Consider the following 19,060-nt stretch of genomic DNA (forward strand, 5'->3'; position numbering starts at 1 on the left):
GGACACAATCAGCACTCAATAAATGTTAGCTACGATGTCCATCCCCATCCCATCTCTGCAGGGCTAACTCAGATTACCTTTTCACTTGGCAGGTGGTGACTTGCCATCTAGAAAGGAAAACCAGGAACTGACCACAGAGCCACAGCCCACTGTGGCTACTTGGTGCACCAGGAAGAGAGGCCCCTGGGCCTGCCTGGCTTCAGAACTCTCCAGGTCTCAGCTGATCTCAGTGGTGCCTCGTCTCCCCCAGATATCTTACACCACTGGGCCTGGTGGTAACCATAATAATAAAAAGCCACCATTTGAGGGTTTAGCCAGTGCCAGGCCCTGTGCTAAGGTGGAATAGAGGTGGAATAGTCTGCCCTCTGCTCCCCCCCACCCCAACCATGCACACTACCCATGTGTGCTTCTGGAGGCTGAGACTGGTTCATCTGTCCCCAGTCATCACAGTGCCTGGAGCGGTATCTCACCTAAGAATTGTGTTCCTTCTTTCGTTCCCTGTTTATTGGCATCTCCTACTGCCAGGTACTATTTTAGACAGAGAACAAAACAAATATAAATTCTTGCCCTTCTGGAGCTTACATTCTGGTGGTGGAGGATGGTGGTGCCGGCAAGGTATAAAGAGGAAAACCTTGCAATAGTAGATAAATTTAAAATTTTTATTAGGGTTCTCTTTGCTGCGTTTATTTACATGAATCACTTATACCGCCCCAAGGGGGCCACTCCTGGGCATCCAAGGGGGTTGTGTGTCAGGCGCGCAGGGCGGGGCACAGCAATCAGGAGCCCAGTCCAGCTGTGTGAACTTGGGACATTCACTGCGTCTCTCTGAGCCTCAGTTTCTTCGTTGTCATTTAGGGAAATCAGAGCGATTCCAGCCTTCCTGGGCTGGTGAGAGGATTTCATTGGCCCGTAAAGAGAGTGCTTTGTCTTCGGGGCAGCCCGGACAGGGACAGACGTGAGGGCCGGAGGGAGCTGCCCGCTGACCCACAAGAGCGCGGGCGCGGGGCTTTTCTCGGTTACACAAGGCCGCCCGGGTGGAAAGCCACGGCTGGGGGGCGCGCATCTGTCGAGGGGGTAAGGGGCGTGGGGAGGCGGTCAGCGCAGCCAGGAGCCACGGGACGTGAGTGCGCCGCTGCGGCACTGCCTGAGGTGGGGCACGACGCGGCGCACGGGGGACCGCAGGGCGCGGCAGAGTCGGGTTTCAGAGCGCGGGTGACTCAGGGCGCGGGCCGGATCCTGCCCGCCGCTGCCGCTGCCGCTGCCGCTGCCCCTGCCCAGCGCCGCCTTTGTTCCCGGCAGGAAGGGCGAGCGGCCAGCGCGCAGAGCCCGTCGCCGTCCGTGGAGCTCGGCGGCCCGGTTCCCTCAGGGGCTCGCGGAACTGCGGGATGGCGCAAAGGTAGGACTCGCTGCCCCGCGCCCCGGCTCCCCCCGGCCCCTCCCGGCCGCCTCACCTTCTCTCCCTCCGCCACTTCTCGCAGGAGGGACACGCAGTGTTGGCGCCTGCTGTGGCTGCTTTCCATCTCCGCGCTTCTCCCCGCTGTCACCCGGACCCGCTCCGCGACAGGTAAGCGGCCCGGCCCGAGAGTGGCACCGGCTACCTCCGCGCCCGGGGGAAGTTGGTTTTGGCTGCGGGCGCGGCTGCGGTCCGCGCCTCATTCCTGGACATAAAAGGGAGTCCTCGCCTCTCGGTGCGCACGGGTGGTTCTGCCACGGCTTCCCCGGGCTCTGCCGGGGGGTCGAGGGGCGAATGGGAGTCTCTGAGCGGCCGGAGCGGGTGGAGCGCTGTCCGGGCACCCGAGGTGTCTCAGCTAGGCGCGGCCCTTCCAATCTTGGGCAGAGGGGGACTTTGGAAACCCAGTGACAGCGCCAGCGGCTCCGCGGGGACAGTTAGCTCCAGCTCACCCAGGGCCCGCGCTCAGGTCGCGCGTGCTGGCTGGTTCATTGTAAGGGCAGAGCTGGTGCCCTCTCTGTACACAGGTGCGGAAGCACGACCGCCAGCTGAGACACCTGGCGCTTTGCCGCGCAAGAAATAACGGTACTGAATTGCCCTGATGCCTAACTTAGCCCTGAGTTACCTGGAGAGTCCCATCCATCGTGGGCAGTAGCTCCATGTGTGATGGGAAGAGCTATGGACTGGGGACCAGGGGATCTGGTACCTTCTGTTCCCAGGCCTCACTTTCCCCACCAGGACCCAGAGGCGGTTGTATGACTAGTGGAGTCTGAGTTAAAACAGTTTTGAGTTAAAGTGTGTTCAGGCTTCCTGGGCTTGAATTGTGGCTGTGTTAGGTGCCATTATACAATGAATTTCACCACTCTTTGCCTCAGTTTCCCCATCTGAAAAAGGGGAATACTTAGATGACCTTTCCTCCTAGGAATGCTGTGAAGATTAAAAGAGATATTAGAAATAATATGCTTTCCACACCATGGCACATACTGGGTACAAAATAAGTGATCGAAACTACAGGTTGATCCTTGCAATAGCTGTGTTGGAAAGCAATGCAGGCATTTTTACAGAAGAGGACACTCAGGGTGAGAGAGGCTTAGGAACTGGCCTGTGCAAAAGGCAGGGCTTGGGCGCCAAGGTCTCTAGACTCTGGTCCTTCCCTGCTCAGCCCTTTCTCCATGCAGTTTTGCAGGAGAGCTACCACTCTCCAAATAGTAGCCTCGGACTGCTTTTGGATTGAGGAGATTAGTACACAGTCTCCATAGAATAAGTGTGCTGTGAGACAGGGTCTGGGGTGGGGTGGGGGGAATGGACACAACCTCTGTCTCTGTGAAGGAAACTGAGGACTGTTGGGTGGCCATGGTTAACTCTTTGTGTGCTGAAGGAAGCCTGGGACAGCCCAGATCCTTGCCTCCTTGGGAGCAAGACTCAAACCCAATGACAACTTTTCCTGCCAGAGCATCCAGCCTGGCATTTCTTGCAGACCAAAGGGCAGCTGGAGCACAGTTTTGGCTTCTCAGCACCATGGCCCGTGTCGGAACATTGCAGTTTTGCATGTAATATAAGGTACTGCCAACTCAGCGGCAGAGGGCAGCTTCAGGTTCTGTGGTCTTTGTGAACTCTGCTGCAACCCCACCCCCAAAATGAAGAAGGTCTGGGGAAAGAAAATTTGGTGTTTCTTTCTCCTCCTGCGTTTGCAGGCTGGCTCTCTGGATGCCAGGTCAGGGCTGTTTTTCTAACACAGAGGAAGTCCTGTGCCTATCCTTAATGTAAAAAGGGAGTGCCAGGAAACCCTCAGGAGAAGAATGAATGATTGTAGTGTTCTAATTACTGGATAGATTTTTGGTTTTCTCTAAAGTTAGGAATACCCATTACTGATGGGTGATTGATGGATATTCAGTGTCCCTCGAGGGGAGAATCTTCCTAGACCTGAAATATCCTCCTGCAAACTAAATCTGGCATGAAGTTTAATAAGGCTGACACTTGTAAACCACTTCATATGTGTGATATGTTCATCCTTCATTCACCCAATCATCACAATCACTCCAGGAGCTGGGTACTGGGACTGTGCTTCAGATGAGGAAACGTGGTCCAGAGACCCCAGGCTTCTCAGCTCCTGAGGGTTTTCTGGCTCACCCTGTTTAAAGACACCCTTGTCAGTTGGCCCCTTGTCCCTCGCATCAATCCTTGTGCCCCTAGTGGGTGAGGGCTGAGCTGGTAAAGTTACAGTGTTCATTGTTCATTGTTTTATTGTGAAATATAACATCTGTTCAGAAAAGTGCGCACAAAAATACAGTCCCATGATTTCTCACAAAGCAAACTTTCATGTAAGTGGGTCAAGAAATGGAATAGCCCCCAGAAGCTCTCCTGTGCCCCTTGGCTGTGATTATTCCCTCCCTCCCCTCAGAGGTAACCATCCCCTTGACTTTTATGGTGATTCCTTCCTTCCTTTTAGAAAATAACGTTAGTACCTAAGCATGGATCCCCAAATTCTGAAGTTCAGTTTTTCTTTTTTTTTTGAGCTTTATACATGTGGGGTGTCTCCTTTGGTGTCTGGCTTCTTTCCCTGAATATTAAGTTTTGAGATTCATTTATGCTGTTGCATTTCACTGTAGTTAATTCATCTTGCTTTCTGTACAGTATCCCACTGTATTAATTTACTGTCCATTATTTATCCATTTTTTCCCAATGACATTTGGGGCTAATATTGTAGCGTGTCTCTGACATGCTGTTTGTCCACGTCTCTTTGTGCACATGTGCACACATTTCCGTTGGTTGTACACGTGGAAGTGCGGTGCTGGCTGACAGGGTAGGCAGGTCCTCCAAAATGAACAATAGCAGCACGGCTTCCACTATGGTTGTGCCAGGGCTCACGGCCGTCAAGCTGGTAGGAGAGCCTCTGTTTCTTTGCCTCCTCACCAGCACTTGGTGTTGTCAGTGGGCTTAACTCTAGCAGTTCTAATGGGTGCACGTTAGAATCTTACTGTTGTCTTAATGTATGTTTTCCTGATTATTAAGTCGATTACCTTTTCGTATATGTATTGGACATTTGGATATCTTGATTTACTTTTTTAAATCGAGGTGAAATTCATGTAACATAAAACTAGCCATTTTCATAATGACAATTCAGTGGCATTTAGTACATTTTCAATGTTGTGCAGCCATCATCTCTAGTTCCAAAACCTTTTCATCACTCCAAAGAAAACCTCATTCCCATCAAGCAGTCCCTCCCCATTCCCCCCATCCCCACTCCACCAGCCCGTGGCAACCACGAAACTGCTTTCTGTCTCTATGGATTTGCCTGTCTTGGATATTTCATATAAATGGAATCATACAATATATGACCTTTTGCATCTGATTTCTTTCACTTAGCATAATGTTTTTGAGGTTCATCCATGTTGGAGCATGTATTAGGACTTCACTTTTTTATGGCCAAATAATAGTCCATTGTTTACCGCAATTTGTTTATCCATTCTTCCATTGATGGAGACTTTTAGGCTGTTTCCTCCTTTGGGCTATTATGATTAGTGCTTTTATGACATTTGGGTACATGGATTTGAGTACTTGTTTTCAATTATTTCAGTTGTATACCTAGCAGTGGAATTGTGGGATTATATCATAATTCCATGCTTAAATTGTGGGGAACTCCTAAACTATTCTCCACAGTGGCTGAACCATTTCACATTCCCACCAGCAGTGTACAAGCGTTCCAATTTTTTCATGTCCTTGGCAACACTTGTTATTTTCTACTTTTCAGATTACAGCCATCTTAGTGGGTATGAAGTGGTATCTCACTGTGGTTTTGATTTGTATTTCCTGAATGACCAATGATGTTGAGCATCTCTTCATGTGCTTCTTGGCCATTTGGGGGAAACTCTGAATACCAGTCAGGGCACCTTCAGGTTTACCCTCTAATCATCTCATTCTTGCTGGTGGCCAGCTGATGTGCTTTCCTGAGTGAGAGAGAAGGGGGTAAGAGTCACACCTAAGGGCTTCCCTGGTGGCGCAGTGGTTGAGAGTCCGTCTGCCGATGCAGGGGACATGGGTTCGTGCCCCGGTCCGGGAAGATCCCACATGCCGCGGAGCGGCTGGGTCCGTGAGCCATGGCCGCTGAGCCTGCGCGTCCAGAGCCTGTGCTCTGCAACAGGAGAGGCCACAACAGTGAGAGGCCCGCATACTGGAAAAAAAAAAAAAAAAAAAAGAGTCACACCTAAGATTTTACATCACTGGCCTCCCACCTTAACTGTGCCCCAGCCTGTAATGAGCTCATGTTGCTCACATACCATTAGAAGTTGTGATGAATATGAATGATTGTAGTGTTTTAATTACTGGCTAAATTTCTGGTTTTCTCTAAAGTTAGGAATGCCTTTGGTGGCATAATGTCCTGCCATTATATGTTTTACAGCAGAGTTAAGGCTGAAAACCCCTGGCACACTGAACCACACACAGCTCCCCATGTATATTTGGGATTTTGCAGTCTCCTTGACTTTGCACAAGGTGTGATGAATCTCCTTGTCTAAAATACACTCCCTTGCCTTGTTTCTCTTTAGGGCCTAATTCTACCTCCCAGCTTAAATGGCACCTCTTCCAGGGTGCCTTCCCTGGATCTCCCCAGCTAAGCTTTCTCATCACTAAACCGCCACAGCCCTTCACCTGTCTCTCCAGGCACCAGCCACTGTCCCCCCTGTACTGACAGTATGTTTATTTCTCTCTCCTTCCTATGAGAGCACCTTGAGGGTGTGAATCATCACTCATTCATCCAGAATTGGCCACGTGGAGCTTGGCCATTTTGTCATTATGATAAATAGTGCTGCTGAGAACATCTTCAGACAAATGGCCTTTGTTTTCTTTTGGGATTATTTCCTTTGACTAGATCCCCTCAAACAGATTTGCCCATCAAATAACAGAACTAGTTGGATAGTTCTTATTATCTATTTAGATGGATCTTTCTGAGATACAAATTGAATCATGCCACTCCTTAGTTTAATTGCTCTCTCTGGGTTCTCCACGTACCTAGGATGGAGTCATGCTCCTTGCCCCCAAGTACCCCTTGTGGTCTGGCCTCTGCCTACCTCCTGTTCTCTACTCACACGATGTCCCTCTTGACTTGGGCTCACACCAGCTGCTCGCTGGCAGGTTTCTGGATGAGATATTCACCGTCCCACCTCTGTGTCTTTGCGTGGGCCAGTCCCTTCTTGAGAATGCCTTTCCCCTTTTTCACCTGGCACCCCCTCATTCATCCTTTAAGATTCCTCTCTGGGAAATCCTTCTATTCTACCAGGCATGTTGAGTGTCTCTCCTCTGGGCTAACACTGTATATCACCATCTCTCAGTCACAGGGCTTCCCAGACTGGACCATGATCATTCATTACTTGTCTGCCCCCACCGCTACACAGGAAGTTCTGTGAGGTGGGGACTGGGCCTTGCCCGACTCTGAACCCCAGAACCTAGAGGGCCTGGCACAGAGTGGACACTCTCTTTCAATGAATCAAAGAGGGAATGAATGGGCAGGTCCAGACTGTGGTCTAGAGAGAATGTACCGATTTATCATGTCCTCTGCAGTGTCTAAGTCATCCTGAGTCTTCCATGGCTCTGCCAGCTGTGGAGTGGCCATGGCTGAGTAATCAGGGCACGTTATTGGGCTTTTAGTTTTCTTTTCTTTAATGACTTTAATAACTGGTTAGGCTGGAATTTACACTAATGTTACTTTGCTCTTTATCTTTTTTTTTCATTACATCTATTTGTGTAAACAATTTATTTTCTAGCTTATCCCACTCATCTTATTCCTGAAAGCCTCTATTTTGTCAAAAGCTGCATGTTTATCTTTTTGTGCTAGCTAAATATATGAGCTTATTTTCGAGTTTTCTTTGAGTGTCTACAACTTGATCCATTTAAAATGAACCATTGATTAAATAGATTACATAGAGTGTATTCTGAGGTCAGTTCTCTTCCAAAGTGGTACCTAGGACTCCCTGAAATACTAATTAAAATGTAAACTATTCCTCCATCCTAGTATTGCTTCTGGTTATCATATAAAATTATTCTTTCAATAATAAAATTTTTTTGTGGAATCTTTATACATACTATTGGTTGCTTTCTTGTGCGTATGTGTTGTTTTTTAAAAATCCCACATGGTCTTGATAATTATTGCTTTGTGACGTGTTTTAAAATCTGGTAAGGGAAGTTACCCCTGCTTCCTCCATTAAGCTATGAATTCCTTAGCATAGACTGATTTATCACATAATTTTCTCATGATATGATTGGATACTGAGAGTGTCATAGTGGTGGTGGGCAGGTGAGGGTTATAAAAAGCAAGGCAATCTTAACAATAAGATTCAATTTAAGACATTAATATGCAGTAAGGAGAACAGATGAGCAACTAAGGCTTCAAAGTCGGAGGAGCGGCTGTGGGGCCTGAGCTATTGCTGTCGACACAGAGCCCAGGGAGCTGAGGTGGGTCAGAGGTGTTGGAGAGGCCCAGTTTGCTGACTGACCACCTTCCTCCACTACCCCAATTCAAGAGAAAAAAGTCTAGGGTTAGAGCAGAACCTGGAGAAACCCCAGACCTCTTCCTGGGCAAGATCTAATGAGGCAAGAATGAGGCCTAGCTCACCTATTGAGTGCAACCCACCCCTTATCTCCAATCAGAATCAACTCAACCCAACCCAACCCAACCCAACCTAATCCAGTGTAATCCATCCCAACCCAACTTTATCCAGTCCAATTCATTTCACACTTGTTGCATGCCATGGATGACTTAAAGAACTGGACAGGGCAGAAGACAGTTCTGAGGGCCCTCATATCTCTCTTAAGTGAGCAGGACCCTTGACTTCAGGTGTTAGGGCAGCCCCTTTTTTGGTTTGGGGAGCTTGGCTAGAGTCTGGCTTGCAGAGAGCAGCCCTGCCTTAGGTCTGTCTGGGAGTCACCCCTCCTATCACTGAGGGACTCAAATGAGGCCCAGATTAAAAGCCCCCTCCACCACCAAGAGGTCTTTGCAACTAGTCTCCTCCCAAAGCAAACGTCTGCTAAAGTCCTCAAAACTGTCTGCCCTGTTCTGTGTTTTGGCTACTACTATAGATTTCTGTCTTCCTCCCATATCTCCTGGCTGCCTGCCCTCTCTGAGGCCCACTGGGATAGGTGGCAGAGTGACTAAAGAGCCCCACTGGACCCAGTGCCCATCCTGGAAGGACTCACAATCTAGTAGTAGGGACCAGTGTGCAGCAGCTGGCTTGAATGCTGTGGACCTTGTCCTAAGTGTCCTAATGAGGGTGCAAGCAAGCCTCTTCAACACTAAAGTAGGGATGTCCATTTCCACCAGAAGGTGGAGGAGGCGGAGGGAGGTAAGCAAGCTTTGAAAGAAGAGATTTATATTTTTCAATAACATTAAAATATTTTGATAATAAAAATAATAGTCATTGTAAAAATCTAGGTTGAAAAAAAAAGGAGTTTAAAAAAGTCGCATATTTTCACATGACTCAGAGATAAATCCTGCTAACATTTGGTGGACTGTTTTTCAAGTTTATCTTCTGTGCCTAAATATGCACATATGTTATAATGCGAATAGATCATTCTGTACACTGTATTTTGTTGCTTGGCATTTTTTTCCTTAACAATTATCTAGATACTTCCTCTGGAACATTGAATATTCTTCCCTAAATCCTTTGTAATCGAACTAGTATTTCATTATGTGGATGTCCCATAATTAAACTAGGCCTCTTTTAGGCCTTTAGGCTGTTTCCAATTGTTTACATCCATAAACACTATTGTGATGACCCTATTCTTGTAGCTCTGTACTTGACCATTCCTGTGACTATTTCCTAGCACAAATTCCTAAAAGAAACTGTTGGGTCTAGTGCTTGCCCTTTTTTTTTTTTTAAGGCTTTCATTGCATTTTTTTTGGAAAGGCATAGTAATTTATACTCCCTGCAACAGCATAAGAGAATACCTACCTAACGTACCGCACCTTTGTCCACTGTTGCTAGTTTTCTAACTGAAAGGAGAAAATGACAACAGCGCAAGGGACAGTGCCAGCATTACTGCTCCAAATTGCCCTTAGTTAAATGCAGTTGGGGATTCCTCCCTCGCCCCTACCATTCATTCATCCATTGGCACGAGCCTTGTGGTAGGGCTAGAGGAGAATAGGCTTTTTCAGGAAATTAGAACGCAAGAGCTCAGGTCACAAGGACCTTGGTGGTTCTCAACCCTGGCTGCACCTTAGAATCACCTCGGGGATTCAAGAGGAATCTGAAGCCCAGTCCTCTCCGCGTCCAGGATTCTTAATATGCCTGGGGTCCAGTCTTGGGCAGGTTTCAAAAACTCTTGGTGTGATTCTAAAGTGCAGCCAGGGTTGAGAACAAGCAATGCAGTCCAGTGGCTTCCTTTCAAAAGTGACAATCCTGAGTCCCAGAAAGGGAAGGTCCTGTCCGTGGTCGCAACACAGGTGGAAGGCAGAGCTGCCACTGGACCCCAGAACCCACGTCCTGGGTTCAGATCTCAGCTCTGTTGAGTGACCCGGGGCCAGTGACTTCTCTTATCCATGTTTTCCTTATCTGTAAATTGGGACAATAATTCCTACTATGAGGAGTTATAAGGGAAGCATGGGGCCTGTAATTGTTGACCAGTTCTGTACCTCTTTCCTTCCTGCTCCCACATCTCTGTGAGTTCCTTGAGGGCAGAAACCCTAGGTTATTTATCCATGTTTCCTCAGCATCTGATGTGGCACCAAATGGACACAATGAGTGTTTGAATACATTCAGGAATGAATATTCAAAGCCTGGGACTGTGGAGATCTTAGTGAAAACCTAGCATTAGGAACCCTGGACCATAGCAGAGTCTGTGTGAGCCTCCAGCTCTGCTGGAAGACCACCCCCAGCCATTCACTGTGATGATTGGTGATGATGATGACGATGGTGCTAATGGTGGAGGGGCCAAAGCAGGTGGGAGCAGGGGCTGGGTGTAACAGATACGTCAGGGATGGAACACATTTCATGAAAGAAAAGTGAAGGTATGCCTTTCCATTGCTGGAAAGTTATAACCATTGCATCCTGTAGAACAGAGAGTCCAAAAGCTGATGACAAACTACACCTAAATTCATGCAGTTTCAACAGCGTCACACAAAGAACCATCTGAAGTTAGGTGAGCCAGCCGCTTCTCCCCTTCCAGCTGCACAGTCTTAGTGCCTGGCTTGTTCTGTCTTTGTTTTCAGAAAACAGGTCTGTCTCCTGGCCTCCATTCTCTCCACCCACCCCCTATATTGCAGCCACAGGAGTCTTCTAGCTGCTTGCCACTCAGGTGTGGTCCACCAACCAGCAATATCAGTATCACCTGGGAACTTATTAGAACTGCAGAATCTCCAGTCCCACTCACAGACCCAATTTATCAGAATCTGCCTGTTAACAAGCTCTCTGGTGATTCACATGCACATTAAAGTTTGAGCAGCAGTGTAAAACCAGCTCTTATTATGTCACCCCCTGCCTTAGAACCTTTTGTCATCTTCCTATGCTAACCAACTGTGGTAGGCAGAGTACTGGCCCTCCAACTGTGTCCACATCCTAATCCCCAGAGTTTGTGAATATGTTAAGTTACCAGACAAAGGGGAATTAGGGTTGCAGATGGAATTAGTATTGATAATCATCTAACCTTCAAAAAGGGAGTGGCTCCTGGGTTACCCAGGTGGGCTCAGTGTAATCACAAGCGTCCTTCAAAGTGGAAGAGAGAGGTGAAGTGAGAAGGACTCGACCAGTCTTTGCTGGTGTTAATGATGGAGGAAGGGGCCACAGCCAAGGAATACATGCAGCCTCTAGAACCTGGAAAAAGAAAAAGAAAAAAAAAAAAAGAATTTTTCCTCAAAGCTTCCAGAAAGGAGCATGATCTGCTTAATTTTTATCCAAGATCTGTGTTGGACTTCTGACCTACAGAACAGTAAGGTAATACATTTGTGTTGCTTTAAGTACTTAATTTGCAATAATTTATTACGCAGCCATAGGAAATGATTTTAACACTCCTTAGCATGGCATTTGAGACCCTCTGAAGTCCTACCAGTGTGCTGTTTTGGCCTCATCTCCAAGAATATCCTTCCTCTTAGCCTGATCTCAGAGCTCACAGCCAGGGTGGCTGGAATGTCAGGGGTGGGGCACCCTGCGAGTCCAAGCTAAGATTATTCTCCCTGCACCCCCAGCACCTAACCCCATGTCTGGCTCTGGCAGGTACTCAGTCAATGCTTGTGAAACGAATAACCCAGTGGAAGCCTGCTATATTCATTCAGGTCACCACCAGCCATGGTGGGGCCCCAGTACCCTGGAGGCCCTGGAGAGGCTCTACTTTGCTGTTCCCCTGTTCTTCTGTCTTGGGCAAATCACTGGCTGTCTTTGGGCCTCAGTTTCCTTATCTGGGAAATGAAGGGGTTGGACCAGGTGAATCCTAAAAGCACTGTTAGCGGGAACATTCTAGGATATCTGAATTCACTTCACCCAAACTTTGCGGCGGTTGGGGGAGGTGATTCAACTCAGCAGCGCTCAGTCCAGTTCCCATCCTTCACTGACGTCCTGTTCCATGGGTCAGGATACAGAACTATGCTCAGTGGCTCTGTGTATTTGGTACAAAGTGGAGACCACAGCTGCTCTCCTTCCCTGTCTAGTTAAAATGCCAAATTGCTCACTCTCCCACAGAAAGAAAAAGGGAGGGAAAAAAGAAAGCATTTCTCACTGCAGAGTTTTTCCACGTGACACATTTTCTAATTTTATTTCAGGCTTAACTGTCTAGAGTAGATGGCTTCATTTCAGCGTCTCCTCCTCCCCTTTTATTAGAATATGAGCTTCCAGTTGAAGAAGTGGAATGGTTTTTCTTGTTTAATATTTGCAAGTGTGGGCTGCTATCAGACTACGGCTGAATGTCCTCATTTTCTCTGCTGAAGGAAGTGCTCTCAGGTGCACAGCACTAAGCTAGTGGTAGGATTCCTGGGGTCTGGACCCTCCACGGGAAGCTTGACCAAGTCACTTCTGATCTTGGACTCAGAGACTTAATCTGCAAAGAAAGGAAAAGGTTGGGTCACCACGGAGACTGTACGGCCGATTGGAAGAACTGGTTGGTGGGCCCCGTTTCTAAGAATTGTTTTGTTTGAGACTTTATTGGAATTGTGTGCACCTAAATTTATATCTGCCATCAGCTTTGTCATCTCCGCACTGTCGCTGCAGTGCATGGATTGGTTGAGAAATTTTTAGCGCCTGGAAAGAGTGTTGTAGCATTGTTTCGAAGAAACTGATTCTGCTCCTGCAAGGTCTGTTGCATCCAATCTCTTCCTTTCATCCCTTTGCCCCACTGGGTTCAGGCCTGTGTCGTGCTCACTAAGGGACTGTCACAGCAGCTCCCTGTCCTGGCCAATAGGTCCTCCCATCTCTCTGTCCTCTGTTGCATCTTCTCACAGCAACCCGAGTAGCAGGTCCCATTATGTCACATGCCCTTAAAACCCTTCCCTGCTTTCCCTTACAGCACCTTAAATTCCAGTGTCCTCCGGCTGGAGCTCAAGGCATCTTCTCCCCTCCCAGCGCTCCCGGTGCCCTGGCTCCAGCTACGGTGCCCTGGCTTCCAACCACGCTGAATTCCACTTGTCTCTGAATTTACAAGTATGTTCCCTCCTCCTACCTTTGCTAGCGCTGCCCCACAGTCTGGAATACTCTCCCTGCCCTGTTGAAATCCTCTTTCTCCTTTATAGACTTGGTATTCAACGTATGGTCCCTGTGCCAGCAACATCAGCACCACTGGGGAGCTTGTTAGAAATGCAGCGTTCCCCGGTCCAGCCCCAGACCTGCTGCATCAGAATCTACACCTTACCCCGGCCCCTGGCTGATGGGAGTGAAACAGAAGTGAGGGGCACACCTTGTAGCATGGTGGTCAAGTGCTGGAGCTAGGGGTCAGGCAGGGCTGGTTTGGTTCTAGGCTTTGCACGTACTAGCTGGTGACCTTGGACAATTTACTAGTCCTCTTCTAGCCTCAGTTTCCTTATCTGTAGAGTGGAGATGATAATAGTACTTATCTCAGAGTTCTTTGGATGAGTACATGGAGTCATGTTTACAAAGCTCTTAGCACAGTGCCTGGCACACCATGATCCCTCAATGAAGGGTAATGGCCATGGTGACGAGGTTCAACCTCAGTGCTAACTGACATGGTTCCTAAACCCTCCTATGGCCTCCCTCAGCATTGCTTGTACCTGGTTTCTTCCATCAGAGTCGCTTGCAAGCCCATCTACCTAAGGATGGGGAGAGCCGGGGCAGTGCCATTCATTTTCAGGGTTCAGAATCATTGACCTTCCAGTGCAGGGAGATAAGCAAGGACTTTGCAAGTATGGGTGGGTGAGTTGGATAGAATTAATGCCAAAATTTCTAGGTATAAATGGTCATCCTGCCTGTCATAGCCTGGTAGGTTTTTCATTCACTCATTTGTTCACTCACTTTTATTTAATAAATATTTATTAACTGCTTACTGTGTGCAAGTCAGTGTGGTACATGCTGGCTATAAAATGATGAACAAGATAAGCGTGGTTCCCTTCCTCATGGAGCCTAGAATCTAATGGGGGACATAGACACTAAATAAAGGGTTGTAGAAAAAAACCCTAAATGTCTATAAACAGTAAAAAGTGTTATGAAGAAGTGCAGGGAGAGGGGCTTCCTTGGTGGCGCAGTGGTTGAGAGTCCGCCTGCCAATGCAGGGGGCACGGGTTCGTGCCCCGGTACGAGAAGATCCCACATGCCTCGGAGCAGCTGGGCCCGTGAGCCATGGCCGCTGATGCGCGTCCGGAGCCTGTGCTCCGCAACGGGAGAGGCCACAACAGTGAGAGGCCCACGTACAGCACAAAAAAAAAAAAAAAAAAAAAAGTACAGGGAGCTATGAAAGCACATGGCTGGCCACTCTAATACTGTGGTGTCAGGAAAGTCTCCCCAAGTTGTGACATTTAAGATGAGATCTGAGGTGTGAATAGATTTAGCCAGGAAAGGGGGTGGGGCTGGTGGGTTAAAAGAGGAGTGGAATGTTCCAGATAGAGGCAACAGGATGAGGATAGGATGGAAGCGGCCGCTGGTGTGGCCTGAGCAGTCAATTCTCTGAGCCTGGTAAGACAGGATGGGACGGGGCTGAAGTGGGGGGGTCTCCAGCATGAAAGCAGAACCAACCTCTGTCCAGTAGCTGCTTTCCCGAGCCTGGCCCTGGGTGAGCATCTGGGCTTCCACTGCCCCTTGGGTCCTGCCCAGTGCTCATAGCCCAGGGTCCATGGGCTGAGAGCCTCTGGGTGCTCTTTCCTGCCCTGCTCTTGCCTCTACTTACCCGAGAGTTTATGGCTTCAGGGAGGGGCACAGGGTCTCCACCTCTGTGTTGCCCAAGAGAAGTGTGTATGAGAGACTTGCAGTAGAATGATAGGGAAGCAGGGCTGAGTGAGAGCCTGGAGCAGAGTCTCTGGTCTTACCTTGGCCACCCAGAGCCTCCCAGGCCATCACAGCTGCCTGGCTGAAAGGTTGTAAAGGTCATACGAGAAAAGGATTCTAAGAATTGCCCTCTGCAGTTAGTCTCCAGTTAGACTTGGCTTTGAAAAGCTTCTTCCTGTCTGTGAAATGAAGGGGTTGGACCAGCTCTGAGGCTCATCCAGATCTTATATTATCTCTTCTGATTTCTCTCTCTGGATCTCTGTATTCAGAATGTGTATCCACAAGCACATGCAGAATTCTCTTGCCACGGAACAGAGAGGTCTTGCAGGGGAATAACTTGGGTGGGAAGTTCTTAGATGTTTTCACATGGGAAGCAATTCCTTTAGAGATGGTGGGAGATGGGTGATTCATTACCCACTCCCGTCCAGGCCATTCCTTTAGAGACCTGCTTCTCAAACTGGGTGTGCTCGTGGTCCTTGGCTGTGTGACAGCAGTGTGCAAAGCCACATTGTTTATTTCCTGCATCCATTTTACTCAGCGGTTGATAACTCAGGGAGTCCAGTAGCAACTGGAAAATAATTTAGAATATTTTTATGTTAAACAGCCCACAATTATTACGGAGTGCAACACTTAAGTGCTTTTAAAGATAGGGCAGGAGGCTTTAATTAAATTTCCAAGCTCTGGGGGGCTCTGGCCAGACCCAGGCCCTCAGGTATAGGGTCCCCTCTCTCTAATGGTGATGCTTTAGTGGAGACGATGTTATATATAGATTTGAGGTCCCCAGTTCGTGGGGGAGGCTTGGAATTATGGTAGCGGGTACAAGAACCCGTTTTTGTATAAACGTTTCCTCCATCAATAGTTACCTAACGCACTTGTGTGCGGACGGGGCTACTGACATGTTTGTTTTTTTGCTGTTGACAAGATGGAGGTCACTGTTCACCATAGCTCTTGTACTAGAACTTTCAGGTCCACAAGGAAAGGAACTTGTCTGTCACTGCTAGATCCCCAGCACCTAGAACAGTGGTGCCATACAGCATGTGCTGAATAAATGCTAGTTGAATGAATAGATGTGTGTGTGTTGGTGGCTGTAAGAAACTTCCCTCCTCAATCTGCATTTACCTTTCCAGGAATAAGTGTGTGGGTGCATGAGCATGGGAAGGTTGGGTGGAATGTGAAAAATGCTGTTCATGCATATGCATGTGGGAGACTGGCCAGTCCCACTCAAGTTCAAGGTTTCTAAGAATCTCTTTGGAGGCAGCCTCCTACCCTGTGTGGTCCATGCTCCTTGTGGGAGAAGCACAGTTCACCATTCATGCACCTTGGGTAGCTGGGGCTCCTAAGCTCCCTTCTTAGGGTCCGTGGGTCCCCCAAATACCTTGCTCCCATCAAAACCCACCGGGGACCTTGAGAACCCAGAAAATGTTGGACTTTCAGGATCCTCTATTCTGGCTCTCCTAAATTACAGAGGGGAAGATGGAGGCTCAGAGAGAACAAGGGACATGATGAGAGTCACACAGCCAGAATATAGAAGAACTGGATTTAGAACTGGGTTTTCTGATGTCCAGGTGGGTGGCATCACACCACCCTCAAATTCCCAAGTTTTGCTGCTGCTTGAGTGTAGACATGTTGTCCGCCTGTCCCACCCTCAGGGATGTGGGAGGAAAGACGGGGGACAGGAATTCACTTACACTGAGGGTCTCTTCTGTGCCTGGCAGCGTATGGTTAGAGCTGAGCTTTGGGAACATCAGCTGGACTTCAAATCCCAATTCTTCCATTTATCAGCTGTGCGACCTGGGCAGATTGCTCAGAAGGAGGGTTGGTTCCCTATCTGGACAGGGGGTAGTGGAGGTCCCACCTCCCAGGCTGTGTGAGGCACTCAGAGTAGAGCCCGAGAAGACAAGCCCTTGGTGGGTGAGAGCTCTCCCCGAAACCATGAACCGCACCCTGTGTACAACAGCGTCACTGGGGAGCTTTTAAAACATGTGGAGGCCTAGGCCTTCCCCCCAGAGGTCCTGATTGATATGGAGCCGAGAGTCAGTCTTCTAAAGCCCTCAGGTGGTTTTTCTGCCCATCCAGGAACACAGTGCTAGAGCATACACGCCATGAGGGCAGGGGACACATCTGTCCTGTTCACCCGTGAATCTCCCACAGTAGCAGTGCCAGGCACCTGGTGGCTGGTGCTTGAGAATATTTGTAAATTAATGAATGAATAAATGGACAGATAAATAAGATGTGCTCAGCACCTGACATTACCCTGTACCACCACCCTGAGAGCTGGGTATTGTCATCTCTCTGTCCAGATAACGAAACTAAGGCTCAGAGGAGTTAAGGAACTGGCACAAGGCTAGTAAGTGGATGAGGCCTTGCGTGCAGGTCTCTCTGGCACAGAATTACACGTCCTTCCCCTGCATCTGCTGGGCGAGGCTCGAGGCTCATCCTCCTCAGGTGCCCCCGAGGTCACCCTCAGTTTCAGGCCTCCAATTAGAGGCATCTCCTGGTACGCACCTTGGAGGGTCTGGTTCCCTCTGCCATTACTCTGGAGGTGCACAGGCTCTTCCTCCAGCTAACATTTGGATGCCATCAAGCTGTACTTTCATCTAGATTAAACAAGAGTCAGCCTGTTTCAAAATATGGCTTCAGGGTCACCATCTGTTCTGGCTGTTCCCTTAAACTCAAATCCCATTTCAGAGCCAAATGGGGCTCCAGCATCCCGCAGAGAGCAGGTCTCTGCACAGTGGAGCAGGAAAATCTGTAGAAAGAAGCAGTGTGTTTGATAACAGCTGTAGGACAAATTTCTTACGTCGTTTGTTTCCCCCTACTCCATGGCATTGAGTTGTTATACGTGAGCACCACAGGCCCCACTATGCATCCATTCCTGTATTGGGCGCCTACTGTGTACCAAGCACTTCCCTGTGCCTCACCTTCTTAGGGCAGTGGGTGAGAGTGGCCTGGATAGTCTATAACTGTGGGAACACAATATGCTGGGCAAGTCACATCGTCAGTCTGGGCCTTAGTTTTCTCATCTTGGGGACACTGGACTGATGTCCTTCCCAGCTCTGAAGGTCACCCCGAGTCTCCAGGCCTCTATCAGCCTGTTCAGTGTAGGCAAGATTTCACAGCTCCTGCTGAAGCTGTGAGCTCATTCTGCCAGCTGCTTCCCTGCCCTGGCTGAATTCATACAAGCTCATCTGTTGGGACGCCCTGGGCCGTTCCCAGGGCAGCTTGATTTTGCCCAGGGCATCACATGACAAGTGCTGAGAGGCTGCAGGAAAATATGTCTCCTGCTGTTGCCAAACGACCGCCTTCGCTCCACATTCCAAATCGCCCAATTCCACCCTCTGCTTGGCAAGGGAAAGGAAGGGGCCCGACTGCCGGGGCAGCAGCTCGAGGTGAAGTGGTGATGCCTCCTAAAATGGTCAGCGGCAGCCTTCCTCAGTCAACCTTTCAAGGCACCCCATTGCCTGTTGCATAAATTTTAGTCTCCTTGGCTTGACATTCAAGGCTCTCCCTAATCTGTTTCCAGTCTCCCGAGTGGAAAAGTGATTAAGAGTAGAAAGAGCTGGGAAGGACCTCAGATGACCCATATGTGAGTCCCAACCACACCAGTCCAGCTCTGTGGCCTTGATCTCCTTCAGCCTTGGTCTGTTTATCTGCAAAATGGGAGAGCAATTGTTCCCACCTTATCAAATTGTCCTGAGAGTAAATGAGCTGATGTTGGCTTCACACTTCTAACCTGGCTTCATAATTCTCTCCTTTCTGTGCTAATGTTGGAGGTTACCTAAGAGTCCCATTGCTCCCATCCCCCGGGACTACCCACTTACCCCTCAGTTTCCTAACTCCATAGGTTTGCTTATGCTCTGCTTGCTCTACCGTGTTCACCTGTGCAGAGCCTTCCAGGCCCATCTCCATTGCCCTGTCCTTCAGTTCAGGCACCTGTATCAGGGCTCTGTGTGTTGGTGTCTTGCCCTCTCTACTAGTCTGAGAGCTACTCAGGGACCAGAGTCCGAGTCTTCTTGATCTTCCAAAGTACACCCCAGGCCCAAGTCCAGACAAGTGTGGCCACTGGATGCTGGTTGTGGGCAATGCCAGAACCCTGGACTGGGACCAGGATAGGGTGAAAGACAGGGAGGTCCACTCCTGCCTCCCTTTCTGAGATCCATCCTCCCCTTGTGGCTGCATTTCTCTCAGGGCTGGCACAATGTAA

General features: G+C 48.8%; 1 protein-coding gene across 2 annotated transcripts in view; it reads left to right on the forward strand.

Annotated features, from left to right (window-relative positions):
• Positions 1-995: 995 nt before the first annotated feature.
• The window catches only part of COL15A1 (collagen type XV alpha 1 chain), a 102,187-nt gene continuing 84,122 nt past the window's right edge, over positions 996-19,060 (forward strand). Inside the window, exons 1-3 of one of the 2 annotated variants that reach the window (XM_060101029.1) lie at positions 996-1,074; positions 1,300-1,396; positions 1,479-1,564. In XM_060101029.1, coding sequence (XP_059957012.1) covers positions 1,386-1,396; positions 1,479-1,564 — 97 coding nt within the window. In that variant the 5' untranslated portion in view covers positions 996-1,074; positions 1,300-1,385. Of the gene's footprint in view, positions 1,075-1,155; positions 1,397-1,478; positions 1,565-19,060 lie in introns of those variants that run through there. The other variant, XM_060101028.1, reaches the window with a different exon arrangement.

Source organism: Mesoplodon densirostris, chromosome 6, assembly GCF_025265405.1.
Source record: "Mesoplodon densirostris isolate mMesDen1 chromosome 6, mMesDen1 primary haplotype, whole genome shotgun sequence".
NCBI lineage: Eukaryota > Metazoa > Chordata > Mammalia > Artiodactyla > Ziphiidae > Mesoplodon > Mesoplodon densirostris.